Source organism: Prionailurus bengalensis, chromosome B4, assembly GCF_016509475.1.
Source record: "Prionailurus bengalensis isolate Pbe53 chromosome B4, Fcat_Pben_1.1_paternal_pri, whole genome shotgun sequence".
NCBI lineage: Eukaryota > Metazoa > Chordata > Mammalia > Carnivora > Felidae > Prionailurus > Prionailurus bengalensis.
In genome coordinates this window covers 55,255,922-55,270,956 of record NC_057358.1, presented here as the reverse complement: position 1 = coordinate 55,270,956, position 15,035 = coordinate 55,255,922, and the positions used below count along the sequence as shown (strand labels likewise).

Genomic DNA, 15,035 nt, shown 5'->3' with positions numbered 1-15,035 from the left:
ACCCAGTTTCCCAGTAAGTGTCTTTGATCTAATTTCAAACAGCCTTTTGTACTCTCCCAAGCAAGTGTGCTTAGGTAGAACAGGCCACCAGGGAATCAGCGGCTGAGGATTGATAGTGGGGATAAGGTCCAAGGAGGGCTCAGTGCTGTTCAGGAACAGATGCCTGAGCAGTCAAGGGCTTTGGGACATTAGTGCAGCCAGAGTTCTGGAAATTAGCCCTTTTAGAAAACTAGCTGTGTTGACTGTGGGGCTATCCAACTCCCTGTACTGCCCAGGCCAGTCAGAGAGTGGGGGAGCCTCACTGGGGAGTATAACAGAGCCAAAGGCTACATTTAAATATCTCTCTCTGTATTGTCTGACACAATGCTTGTCCCACAATAGGCACTTAGCAATTGGAGCAAATGTGTTACTGGATGGAATAAGCTAATGCTAGCTAGCCCAACCTCTGCCTTCGATTTGATGTGTGCCTTTTGGGTAAATTACTTTGCCTCCCTGAGCTATGGTTTGACCATCTTGAAGTAGAGATGCCATTTTAGTATGGTTGTTTCAAGGTTAAAATATGTCACATGGGAATCTTAAAAGAGCTTTAGTGATTCTTAACCCTGGCTATACATTAGAATCTCTTAGAAAGCTGTGTGTGTGTGTGTGTGTGTGTGTGTGTATACATATATATACATATATGTGTATATATACATATATATACACATATATGTATATGTGTACGTATGTATACACATATATGTATATGTGTACGTATGTATACATGTACATGTGTGTATATATATATATATATATCCCAGGCACCATTTAAAAAAATAGTTCTAGTAGTTCCCTAGACAATTAGAATGTGTGATGGGGTGTGAAGTACTAGGCCATGACAAAGTATGGAATGAGAGACGAGAAAGGGTCCTCTGTGCTTCTACTTCCAGTTACGCCCAGATAGCAAGTAATGCATGCATGACTAAAGAAACAGGGTCAGTTTTTTTCTATTAACATTTTCTGTTCAATATAGTAAGAATCTAAAAATACATCTTTTCCATGCGCCTTGCTAAATTTGTTTTTATTTCGAATGTAAAAAAAAATAGAGGCTATTATTTTTTTCTAAAGTTGACCTTTCACGCACAAAAAAAAACCAAAAAAAAAAACCCAAAAACAAAAAAAAAAACCAAAAAAAACAACTCTGCCAAAAAAACACAAAAATACCCAGAAAAACTGCTTAGCAATGGATACTACAGTTTCAGGCCCACCAGCAAGCCTTTCAGTTTTTATTCCTGTTGGAAATTCTCAAGTTGGTAATAACTCATTTTCTTTGAATCATTTTTTATTACATAAAAATAAAACATGCCTTCAGAAAAGTACATAAAATATATATATGTGTGTGTGTGTATATATATATATATATATATATATGTAAATATATATACACACACACACCTTTAAGTAAAAAAGAGAACACCTATGGAACCCACACCAGGAAAAGAACATCGCCATTTTCCTCCGAAGGGCCTCCCAACACACACATTTGTTGTTCTCTCTCACATCTCCAAGAAACAGTCACCATGCTGACTTCTATAGTCATCATTTCCTTGATTACCCTTGCTATGCACACCTCCTTAAAAACACACTGTAGTTGTTTTAAGTTTAACTATGTGTGTGTATTTGTGTGTGTTTTGTTTCTTTTGCTCATGATGTATGTATAATTCATCCAGATTGTCCTGTGAAGTCGTACTTCATTCTTTCTCATTACTGTGTAGCATTTCAGTGTTTTCCTTTATGGCTTATGCTTTGTTTTTTGTCTCATTCAAGACAAGTTTTCCTTCCAGAGGTCATAGAGATGATTTATAGTAGCTCCTAAAATCTTTGAAGCTACACCTTTCACTTTTAGTTCTTTAATCAACCTAGGATACATTTTTGTGTTTGGTAAAAAGTAGGGATGTGATGTGTAGGGAAATCAGTAACAAGTAATTTGGGTTGTAAATTTAGCAGTAGTAAATTCACTGGTGGTAATTTTACTACATTTAGTAGTAAGAAAGGTCTGATTTAATTTTTATATGATATCTGGCTGCCCTCATCCCACATATTGGTCACCGTCCCCACCAACAGTCAGTGTAGTCTTATACACACATCAGGGATCTTATATGTCTGGATTGATTGCTGGCCTTTATTTATTTTTCTTTCATTTGTTTCTTTGTCCCAAATTCCACTGCTATGATCACTACAACTTTCTAATAAACATTGGCATCTTTTAGGATGCGTTCTTACATGTTACTGTTTCTCTTCTAAAATAGCTTCTCTTATCCCTTTAGTGGGAAAACGTCTTACATGTTTCAGGGCTTACAGCTCTGAATTTGTCCTTTTATTTATACTTTGACTTGGTATTTCCTTACTCCTTGCTTTAATGAGCTTTTTTATACACTACATTTTATTCAGCATTTTTACTTATTTTTACTTATTTTCAGCAGGAGGAAATGAACAATGTTCTGTGTAAGACCCTGTCTTTAAATTCTTAAAAATTGTTTTGAGATAAAATTCACATAACATAAAATTAACTACTTTAAAGTGAACAATTCAGTGGCATTTAGAACATTCACAATCTTGTGTAACCACCACCTCTCTTCCATTGCAAAATATTTTTGTCACCCCAAATGAAAACCCCATACATGTTAAGCAGTCACTCCCCATTTACCCTGCTCTCTTGCCACTATCAATGGCCAATCTGCTTTCTGTCTGTATGAATTTGTCTGTTCTGGGTATTTTATATAAATGGGTCATGTAATAGGTAACTCATATCTATCTCATTCCTTCCTTTTTTTCCCCTTCCTTTACTTTTAATACATTTTCCCCTTGTCCCTGATCCTCACTTCTATTCTGTACCGTTCCCCTGCCATTATGGTACCAGTTGTAATGTGCTCAATGTTTATGCCTAAATATACTCTCATATCCTTGTAAAATATGTGATAAGCATCCATGTGCTTTCGGTGTCCTGAAATGTTTTTATGATGGTTTGCTACTTCTCACAGCACTACTGTGTTCTATAGTATGAATCACTGCATTTTCCTTATCCCCTAGTGACGGACACTGGATTTGCCTCCATCTTCCTTCTATCACAAACCATGCTAAGATGATCATTTTTGTACTTAACCTTTTATGAACCTTTGCGAAGATTTATTTATTTTTTTAATTTATTTTTAGAGAGAGAAAGAAAGCATGAACCTGTGAGCAGGGGAGGGGCAAAGAGAGGGAGGGAGAGAGCCAAGCAGGCTTTTGCTGTCAGCGCAGAGCCCAATGCGGGGCTCAGTCCCACAAACTGTGAGGTCACGACCTGAGCCCAAATCAAGAGTTGCACGCTTAACCAACTGAGCCACCCAGGCTCCCCTGAACCTTTGCAAAGATTTATATGTTAGCTGATTTTCCAAGGTCAAACAACTAGTTAGGGGAACCAGGATTTTAACCCTGGTGGACACATGAGACTATTTTGTAAAAGGCAGGAGGGAGTGGAAGTGCAGATTGCAGCAGGAGAGACTAATGTTGACCCTCCTCCTCTACCCCTCTTGAAGGAAGCTTGTTCTCTTTTACTTCTGTGCAGCACCAAATCAAGAGGCGACACTGCATTCTTCTAGCTCTTCTCTGCTGCTTTCAGACCATATATTTTCTTCTCCTGCATCCTTGTGAAGCTTTGGCATTGTCTATCTTTATCACATCTATTATCAAAGGACCTCATCAGCACCTCCACACCATTGCTGAAGATTTGGGTGCCCGTTTCCTTGTTCATCTCTCTAGCTTACTTGGTGCCATGCATGGATGTGGTTTAAACTTCCAAGGGCCCAGCTATCTAGTATCCCAGCCCAGAAATTTCTTGCTCTGCTTTCACTCCATTTCCACAACCTTGCCTATGGTCACACCTGGCCACCACCTGAAACTGCTGCTCCTCCAAAATCATAAACTCCTTTATGTCAGTCAGTCACTGACACCACAACCCTACCTCCAACTCTCTCTCTCTCTCCAAAGGGCTTCACCTTTGCTGACACTGCTTTTTTAACCTTATTGAGACCTCCAGCAACTTGAGCCCCTTCCTTTTGTCTCAGTCCTTCAGCGCTTTCTGTAAGCAATCCAACTTTGTGCCTTTGATGCTCCTAGAACAGGCTGCTGAACTCTATGGAGGAAATGACACAATGTGCCAGTTGGCAGAGCCACACATATTTATGACCTCCCCATTCCACTGCCCCTCAGTAGTTCCTGGTGATCCTTTACATGCCGCCCATCAGCATTAGTTTCCTCAGTCTCCAGTAGCTCTGTCTTCTCACCTTTATCTGTGTCTGTCGTGTTGTATTTGCTTCTGTCCATGGTTTATTTACTCAACTGGTTGCAAGCTCCAAGCAAGCGGGGAGGATGCATTATACCTTTTTTGTAGTCTACATAGATACTAACACAGCACCTCACACAGAATGGGTGCTCAGCAAATATTTGTAAAGCAATCAGTAATTCAACCCTTCCGTGCCACCCTCCTTCCAGGGCTAATTTCTTGCACATCTATTTGATAGACAGTACTAAATGTCACACATCTTACGAGCTAAAGAAAACCTACATGGAAAATTACAATTTAGACTTTTCAAGTAACTTCAATCCAGGGGTTTTGTTGTACCTCTCATTTCCCATTTTTGTAACTATTAAACCTATCAAGTCCAGGAGCTCCTGGGTGGCTCAGCCAGTTAAGTGTCTGACTTCAGCTCAGGTCATGATCTCGAAGTTTGTGAGTTTGAGCCCTGCATCGGACTCCACACTGATGGTGGAGTGCACACACTCTCTCAAAATAAATAAATAAACTTTATATAAAAACTAAAAACAAAAAACTATCAAGTCCACTTCACACTTCTTAATACAAATAGATTGCTTTGGGTGACTATAGGTCTAATGATATTTGCTGCTTGTTGAGGTTTATCCCACTAAGATATATTACCTCATTTCTGTGCTTTATTCCTCTCTTCCTTTTACTCATTCCTTGAACTTCATTAAATGGCACTAAATCCACACACTTCAAAACCTTATTACAAAACCTTCCTCCTTGGCTAACAGAGGCATTTTGTTGGAATAATTTGACATGATTTCCACTCTATACTTTGCATCATTAGGATTCTGGAAATTGCCTAGCCGTGAGAAAATAATCAATGCTGGTGTTACATTGGAAAATATTTGGGATGATTACTTTTTAGGAATGCTCACACGTAAATGATCTAGTAATCCCAAATTTTCAGAGAAAATTGTAATTTTTAGCCTTTTCATAGTATCACTAATTCTTGAAAGACCCTCCTTTCATTTCCATTCTTTTTTTTTCATATATACCTCTCAATAGTTACAATTCTAGCTAACTCTAAATTAGAATTTCACCACTGTGTGTTCTGCCTTATATTGAAAGTCTTCCAGTGTCTTAAAGACAAAATGTATTTTATTGGAATTATTCTCTAAAACAAAATACATACATAATTTTATATTTTAACTTATGTATTCTTCTTTTCTAGGTCACAAATGGCTACTTTTCATGGGGCAGTGGTTTAGCTACATTATCCAATATAGATATTCGAATTCCAACAGGTGAGAGACATTTGTTATTATTTTTTATTTTTAATTATGACAAGTATGGATTTCCAAGGTAATTGATCTTAACAAAAAAAAGATTGCTTAAACATTATTAATGTTATTTATAGTTGTTTATTTGCATCATGTAGCTCATAAGCCACTGTATCATCATGGAAGTGATTGGAAATAAGACTTGCCTTTCACTACAAAATGTGTAGACATTTGGACAAGTTATTTACTGTCCAAATAAGCTGATAACAGCTTGTTGCTGATTTGTCCATTTAAATAATGGGGTAGTTGATTTTTCATGTTGTTTGAAAAAGGATTTAAATAAAGACTATATAAGAAAATTATTTTCTATCCCTGAGACAACTAAAGTGTTCAAGTTATTTTAGGCTCAAATACCCAATAATTTTTGGTTAAAATGCCTAGATATCTGAATAGAAAAAATGTTTTGATCTGGCCTGATGGTCAATAGATTGAGATTTTTCTATTTTACATGCGTATCAAAGTAAGAAATTGGAGAAGTCATCTTAATACCAGCCCAATCCCTTTCGAGTCAAAGCTGCCTTCTTCACCTGAATGAATTGAATAAAAAAGTTAAAAATAATTGAGATTATTTAGGCAATTATTTCGTTGCTCTATTCACTAATGTCAGCTATTCTTATAGTTGGAAACAGTAAATCAAGACCTATATCTTTTAATTTTTCTCTCCTTTGTCAAAAAAAACCTCATGTATCAGAAAAAGGAGCTATTTAGAATACCTTATTGCTGGAGACCAAGTGTGGGCTATTGATTTTGAAGCCTCAGCCTTTTCTAAATGTATTTTGGTTTTATTTTACTAGAATTCCATGTCCTCTTGCTGTTATCCTTTATCTAATTTCTCTAGGTCAGTTGACCATGATTGTGGGCCAAGTGGGCTGTGGGAAGTCTTCTCTTCTCCTTGCTATCCTTGGTGAGATGCAGACACTGGAAGGCAAAGTTCACTGGAGCAAGTATGTGTATTTTTAATTGGTTTCTATTGCTGTATCATCCATCCGATAATCTTACAAAGGGAAGAAATGAGAGCAATAGATTCCTACATTAGGAATCTGAGGATCCCCTCAGAAATAAGTGCAGCTTTCTAAAAAATTAAATTAGTAGAAACCTTAAAGGTCATAAATTAAAAATTAGAAAACAGTTTCTTACAGAGGGTTATCATGGTATAAACTAGTATGATTGGGATTTTGTAAAGATAGATTTTCAAAGTTAAAAGGAATAACATTCAAAGAAATAATTTAAAAACTTATCCTATATTAAAAGAAGTTATGGAAAACTTACATTATTCATAAAGCTTAAATGCAAAAGAGCTGTAATGGTTCACTGTTCAGTGAAGAACTACCAAATAATCTTTTAAAAAATCTTCATAAGGAGCTGAGAAATCAGCCATTTCTTTTCACACCCAACTTAAAGTAGGCACTAGAAATATCTAGTAAGAGGTACATGGATAGGTCAAAGTGGTGTGTTATGCCACTGTAAAGACATGAAAAAGGAGGTATCTAGCATGGTGCTTCTCCTGAATATTTGAATGGTGGTCTTTGAAAAACATTGTGGTAATGAAGTGACTCAGCACCATAATATCATATAATTGTGCAATAAAGTGTTAAACCAATTTATTCAGTTTGGCTTACCTAGTAGATTCCCCATAAGCAGTTTATGAAGAAATTTGCTATAGCTTATCTAAGAAATTGGATTATAGACCAGTGTTTCTCAACCAAGTATGATTTTTCTCCCAGGGGAGATATCTTTGGTTGTCACACTAGGGAAACAGGTTTTCCTGATCTGGTTGGTATAAGCCAGGGATGCTGCTAAACATCCTACAATGCACAGGACCCCCTCCCCACTGCCCCGGCAACAAAGAATCATCTGACCCCAAATGTCAGTTGTGTCAAGGTTGGGAAACCTTGCTCTAGATCTATAGACGTTTGTTAATATTTTGCCCCTACCACTGTGAACTCTATTGTTGCTTACTCTGCTGTTTACATACACAGGTATGTCTCAAGAATGAGTAAAGACTATTTAAGAGCATTTTTAGAATAGAGTCTATGTTAAACTCCAGGTAAGAGATGGAAATGCTTGGATGTGAAATTTGAACGGGAAACATCCTATTTTAAGTATCATGAGTGAAAGGAGGAGGTTGGGAAATGTTGAGTGTACATTTTATTCCTACTGGACCAATCTAAAAAAGACAGTAGACATGAAACTGTTTAGTGAATATCCAGAAGAGAGCTTGGTAAATAATTGCCACCTGCAGTTTGCTTCATGACAAGTTCTTGTTGATCACTAAGATCAGGCACCAGGCAATTTGCCCTGCCACTATCTCCTTCCATCTTGGATGACTAGAGGTTTTGAGAAACAGATTTTACTGGATTAAATTCTATTTTGTGACATGTACAGCCATCATCAAGTTACTTGGGTTTTATTTTCACCTTTGTTTGTCATTAAAACAGAGAGAAAGAATGGGAATCAGTGACAGCTTGAGAAGCTCAAGAAGCTTGAGATTTATTTTCAGACCTCTAGGATGTTCTTCTAATATAGTCTTCCCTTGTGTTATTTAGGATTCCACTTAGGCCAGATCAACTTCCAATATTATAATTAATAATCTTCATCATTTTTCTAACTGATAAATAAATGATATGAGAATTAGGGAAGTATTTTACATAATCTAGTATTTTTTCTTTTGCATTCCTACCTCATTTCACAAAGGTAGGAAATTATTTTATTTAAAGTTACATAGTGTAATAAAGCTTGAAAAATAAAGATAAAGATATCAAGAAAAATTAAGATTTAAATAATAATCTGAGAAGTAAATAGGTAGAAATACATGCTCTGGAGTCCTGTGTATTGATAAAATATGGACCACAGATTCCACTCTGAGCTTCATTGAAGCTAAGCAAAGAGGAAACTAGAGATAAAAACATACACTTACTCAACAGAGGTTAAGAAGTCTCTCTCATGAAAAGAAAGAAAGAAAGAAATCTCATGGATCCCAACAATAAAGCTAATAAAAGATTATGTCTTAGAGATGGAGCCAAAGGGATGAAGGTGTGTAAAAGGATTTTAGATAATTCTAAGTATTTATAAAATCCTCATAACTTAAAAAATCATCTTTTTATGAACATTGCCTTCATTCACTATACTCCCATCTCTTAATGGCAGAAGGACTAAGATTTTCTTCAAAAAATGTTTGTGTTGGCTTAGGCACACATGGCTTAAAAAACTAAGCCTCTAAGAGATTGGATAAGCTAACACAAATTCTATTTTCCTTTATTACAAGAATTACTTTTTTTTCTTCTATGGCATCCTTAATATCTGATAAAACATATTTTCCTATTGGTAATATTCAGAAGGTACTGATCTTTTAAAGAGTTATTTATAATTACTCTTCATTCCATAAAAGGCTGTTGTGCCTCACCCAATAAGGAAAGGCAGAGAAATGTTATTAGAGCAAAGCTAATTTAGAAGTTACCGATATTGATTGGTTGATGAAGTACAAAACCTAAGAAGTGCTTTACTTCAACACACTGAATTGTTTGATGTTTTTTGGAAGCTCAAAAAAAAAAAACCTAATGAACTAAATGTTAGCATAAGGTGTCAAGTGCCTTGCTGCCATTATTTCACCACTGCATGTATCTCTGGCTGCATGAATTTTATTTTTAAATGTGCCCTCATAGACTGGCATGAGCAAAGTCCAATAAGTACTTGGTCCTCTTGTGGTGATAAATATTTACTTTAGGCAGGAAAGAAGGTATTGCTGCTCACCCACGGCACACCTACATGAGTAGAACCAAGTGTACAAAGACCTCTAAAGACATTTCTTTGGAAATTGCTACCTTTGACCTAGTCAGCCATGTTGTTACCTCAGAAGAGAAAGGTCAGAGAAAGGAGGAAGGGACTAAAAAATTCTCCAAAATTGTTAGAATGCCAGGGTTTTTATTTCTGCATCTGGGTGTGCTCTATATTTGTTGAAAAGCAAATGCTCTACCTGAATGAATTTGTCTTGATAAACAATACAACAATGAAGTTGTCTTGATAAACAGTAATTCCTACTGACATCTTAGGAGCTAGAACTAAAATGCTCTACCTGACAAGTGGTTCCAGTGACAGAGTCTACACTGTGTAATAATTTTGATAATCATGTGAGACACAGCCATCATTTATTTTTGTTTTCCTTTTCTTTTCTTTCTCTCTTGCCCAGGCTGTCAACCATCCTCCTGTCAGGCCTCATATGTGCTGATGTTCTATCTTCTAACATCTTGGTGTAATCAGCTTTATAACAGTGGTTCAGTTATTCTAAGACCGGTGAATTGAGGAGTTACTCCTTTTCATGTGACTTTACGTGGTATGAAGGAATAATAACACTGAATCAGCTTTCCTGGATTAGATGCAGTGTAGTGTGTTTGGGCCCACATCTAGCTCCCATTCTTCTAAATATTATTTCTGATGTAAGCTTGCAAAGCTTCACTCTTTCCCATTCCACAAGGTATCAGCCATGATACCTGAAAGCTGCTAGCTACTAAGTTTAATTTTTATTCTTGAAGGAAAATACACACAAGTCCTGCATACAGAATGGAAATCTATTTTCCACAAGGGGATTTTCCATCTGGCCTCTTTGTTTTCTCTTGCTGCTTTCAGTGCTATTCACTACCACAGTGAATGGTGGAGGATGGGTCTGGACATGGACCCAGTGATTTTCATGTAATCGTTAAGATCTGATGTTGAAATTCAGAAATAAGTGTATTTGTTTTGTAAGAGAAAAAGAAATCCTTTGAATTAGATTAAACATATTGCTGTTGTGTGAGATTATAGAGGTGGTCTCTAGAAGTTAAGGACTCTAATATTACTCATTAAAAATGAAAGAATAGGGTTTCTTTTTGTTTGTTCATGGAGGATGACTACCTACAAATGGACCAATATCTACCATATCTTCCTTACTCTGAGACTAGTATATCTTTGACATACAAATCACTGTGGTAATTGTTGGGGAGGAAATAATTGAACACACTGTTCTCATGAAGCTTACTGCTTAGCAGGGAAGGCCACAAGGAAGTAAGAAAATAATTTCATAAGTAATTATTTGGTCAAATTTTTATAAGTGCTAGGAGGGACAGAGTTTTATAAGAGCAAATAATAGGTAACCTTACTGAGCTGAGTCTGTGGGGTCAACAAGCCTTTTTTAGGGAGATGCATGAATGAATGATACTTGAACTTATATTTTAAGGATAAACCAAAATTAATGAGTCAAAAAGTAAAGAGCCGTAATACAAATGGAGATAGAAGGTGAAGAAGAATATTCTGATTCTCCTTCAGTCTTTCTGTGGTCTACTGTAGGACACTCTTCCTTTACTTGGCCTGTATATCTTTGACTTCAGTTTCTCCCTAAGTATTAACAACACACCAGTGTACATTTCTGGCCAACATCTTTCTTCTGAAGATCTAATAGCTCCTCCAAAAAGTCTTTATATATAAACTGAATATTTAACACATCTAAACTGAGCTCATATCCCTCATTATCTCCAATACCTACTTCTCCTGTATCTTGGCAGGAATGTGTCCCCACCCACTGAAATCTGTTCGTGGATGCCCAAGTCAAAGCTCAAAGATCCAACCTGAATTCTTCTCTCTCTCCATTGCCCACACAGTCCAACCAGTCACTTTTCTTATGTCTGTCCTTAACACTTTTATGCCTATACTAATTGTCCTAGTTCAGAAGAATTGCATATGTGAACTATTCACAGTAATAATTCCCTCACCTTTCTTCATACTGTTATGAGATGTACCTTTCTGATATGAAAATCTAATTACTTACCTCTTGCTTATAATTTTTGCAATTGACTGGCCAAGAAATATTCCAAAGACCTTTGCATACTATATCAGGACCTCTCATGATCTGGTGCCTGTCTAATCCCCCCACCCTTAGCACTGTGTTCCAGTAACCCTGAACTGCAAGTTGTTTCTCAAATGCACACACTCCTGTGTAACTCCTTTCCTTAGATAGTCTCACTTTTTTTCTAGTGTCAAATCAGATATTATCTCTTTGACAGAGCCTTGTCTCATTCTCCTAGGCAGATTGAAATGTACTGTCTCTTCTGATCCCTCTGAACTATGTTTAAGTAACTAGTGTGTTATTGGTCTCCTTAGTAGACTGATACACCCTATATCCAAAGCATGTTCTTTTTCTCTTTATCTGCTTTACATCTAGTCCAGGCCCTGGCTCTTTTCTACTTTTATTAGTGGAAAAACAGCACTCTCCCATTTCTGTCTCTGTCTCTATCGTGTTTCTGTCTATCTTTCTAATTTCAACCCCCACCCCCAGGTACCACCCTGGCCCCTTCCTTTTGTAGATGAGAAAAATCTTCACAAGTTCTTTCCAGTTCCTCTTATTCTCCTCTTGTCTCAGTCCACTGCACTCTGGTTTCTACCTCTGCCACTCCACTGAGACTATTCTTATTAAGTCCATAGTGGCATCCTAATTTTTAAATTCACTGTGTACTTTTTGATCATTGTGTTAATTGACCTCCTGGTCCCTTGATATTGTTGCCCATAAGTTTTGCTTCAAAATGCCTCCTTGCTTAATTTTGACTCACAGGTGAGTTTACCTCAAAGCATTTGCCTGCTCCTCTTGGTCCTTTCTTCAGGTTTCTCTTCCTTAGTCATTCATTAAATAGTGATATCTTTCAGGTTCTAACTTTGTCCCCTTTTTTTCTGCCTCTATGTATACTCTCCGGGCAAGCAGATAACTTCCGATGAATTTAGTTTTCTCTATTTGGTCCCATTCCTTTCTTCTATTATGAAACAAGCTACAGAGTAATCCATTAATTTCTACACCTGCTTCTTTTCATCTGTTTTCTGTCTTCCTCAAATTAACTAAAACCGTTGAAGTCATTCATTAACTTTTTACCATTTAAAAAAAAATCCAAATTACTTGGGGCACCTGGATGGCTCAGTCAGTTGAGCGTCCATCTCTTGGTTTTGGCTCAGATCATGATCTCATGGTTCGTGGGTTCAAGCCCTGTGTCAGGCTCTGCACTGGCAGTATGGAGCCTGCTTGGGATTCCCTGCTCTCCCTTTCTCCCTGCCCCTCCCCTGCTTGCTCTCTATCTCCTTCTCTCTAAAAGTAAATAAATAAACATTTAAAAACTACAAATTTCTTTTTTTAATATAATTTATTGTCAAATTGGTTTCCATACAACACCCAGTGCTCATCCCAACAAGTGCCCTCCTCCATGCCCATCACCCACTTTCCCCTCACCCCCATCCCCCATCAACCCTCAGTTTGTTCTCTCAGTTTGGTTTGCCTCCCTCCCTCTCTGTAACTTTTTTTTGTCCCTTCCCTTCTCCCATGGTCTTCTCTTAAGTTTCTCAAGATCCACATATGAGTGAAAACATAGTGTATCTGTCTTTCTCTGCCTGACTTATTTCACTTAGCCTAATACCCTCCAATTCCATCCACATTGATGCAAATGGCCAGATTTCATTCTTTCTCATTGCCAAGTAGTATTCCATTGTATATATAAACCACGTCTTCTTTATCCATTTGTCAGTTGATGGACATTTAGGCTCTTTCCATAATTTGGCTATTGTTAAAAGTGCTGCTATAAACATTGGGGTACATGTGCCCCTATGCATCAGCACTCCTGTATCCCTTGGGTAAATTCCTAGCAGTACCACTGCTAGGTCATAGGGTAGTTCTAGTTTTAATTTTTTGAGGAAACTCCACACTGTTTTTCAGAGCGGCTACACCAGTTTGCATTCCCACCAATAGTGCAGGAGGATTCCCATTTCTCCACATCCTCGCCAGCATCTATAGTCTCCTGATTTGTTCATTTTAGCCATTCTGACCAGTGTGAGGTGGTATCTCAGTGTGGTTTTGAAAATCCAAATTTCCTGATACTAAAGCATATTATAAGCAAATATCACTTGGGAAAATGTAAATTTCATTATTTTTGGTATGTGAGCAACTTGGGTCAGAGAATAATCATTATTGAGAGGAGATTTTTAGTCTGAAATTGTTTTTTCCTGCCTTAGTTAACCTTACCAGGATGTCATTAGCAGTATGCAAGCATGAAAATCTTATCATTAGTAGCTCTAAGCTAAGTATTACTAGACAACATACTTAGGTATATTTTCTCCATAAAAGCATATGGTGCTTTCCAGAGCCAAATGAGATCTACTTTTAGAGTTCCACTGGACTTTAATTTTGTGTGTAGTTTTTGAATTCAGGTCTTGAATTCAACTACATTATTCAAATTTAAAACAATAAAATGAATAGGTGTTTTCCCCCATAATATAGATATAACTAAATGTTATTAGGAAAACATCTCTTTGTACATAAATCATATCAAACAATAACCATACCCAAATGTTGTGGTTTGACCTATTGTGCATGTCTATCTTTCTTAGGATTCCTTAAGGACCAAGCTGTGTCTAAACCTTTCAAGTTTAGAGCCCCAAAAGTAGCTATTTTTTTCATGCCAAAGGATGGCTAATTAGGAATCTAAACAGATTAGATTTCAATTTTAAAGGTAGGGAGACTTTGGAAATACCAAATCCTTATACAGACTAGGAAACTATTGTAGGAAGATTACCTAAATTTATACAGCTAGATAGAACAGAGGTGGTGTAGAACCCAGGTCACTGTATGAACCCAGATGTTGTAATGAAACAGAACAGTGCTATCTATCTTTTGGAAGCTTACTAAGCAATTATTTCCTCACTGATGAAGACATAAAAGAAAATTATTATTTGTCTGGTTTGTCTTTGAAATTAATATCAAAAACCATTTGGGAAACATAGCTATTAATATGTCCAATGTTTATTTTATTTTTATCTGATATATGCACACATTCATTCTTATATTTATATTTCATAATTAATGAACATTGTTTGCCATACTTGCAGTGTAAATGAATCTGAACCTTCTTTTGAAGCAACCAGAAGGTATTATTTCTATTTTAATCTGCATTTAATAAGAATAACTTTCTTCCTCAGACTTTACCTAATACTCAGACTCTTACTCCTAGTCATTTTATTCATTCTGATGATGTACCAATTTATTTATTAAAATGTACCAACATATTTCCAATAGCAGTGGTTCCCAACATTTACAGTCTGCTAAAAAATTAATTTGCCGAACAAAGTGGCCCATTGTGTCAACGGTTTTCCTCTCCATGAGTCACAGATGTCTCAACTTTGGCCGAAACTCAAACTGTTCTTAGTAAATTGTTTTTGGGATTTCATAAAATAAAAGTACAAGAATATGTATATTGTTTATGAGTTAAACAGTGATGGGATCTGTCCATAAGCTAGAGATGGAAAGACCAGGGGGAGAAGAAGAAGACATGTCAGAAGTTGGGAACCACTGTTCTACTGCACATACAATGATCTCAGAGACTACTAGCATACTCTATATCATCATATCT

At 36.7% G+C, this 15,035-nt stretch overlaps 1 protein-coding gene across 4 annotated transcripts in view; it reads left to right on the top strand.

Moving 5' to 3' along the window:
- ABCC9 (ATP binding cassette subfamily C member 9) overlaps positions 1-15,035 on the top strand; it is a 130,535-nt gene that overhangs the window by 55,020 nt on the left and 60,480 nt on the right. For 3 of the 4 annotated variants that reach the window (XM_043563844.1, XM_043563846.1, XM_043563845.1), the window contains exons 18-20: positions 5,517-5,589; positions 6,464-6,569; positions 14,515-14,553. In XM_043563844.1, coding sequence (XP_043419779.1) covers positions 5,517-5,589; positions 6,464-6,569; positions 14,515-14,553 — 218 coding nt within the window. The remainder of the gene's footprint in view (positions 1-5,516; positions 5,590-6,463; positions 6,570-14,514; positions 14,554-15,035) is intronic. The other variant, XM_043563847.1, reaches the window with a different exon arrangement.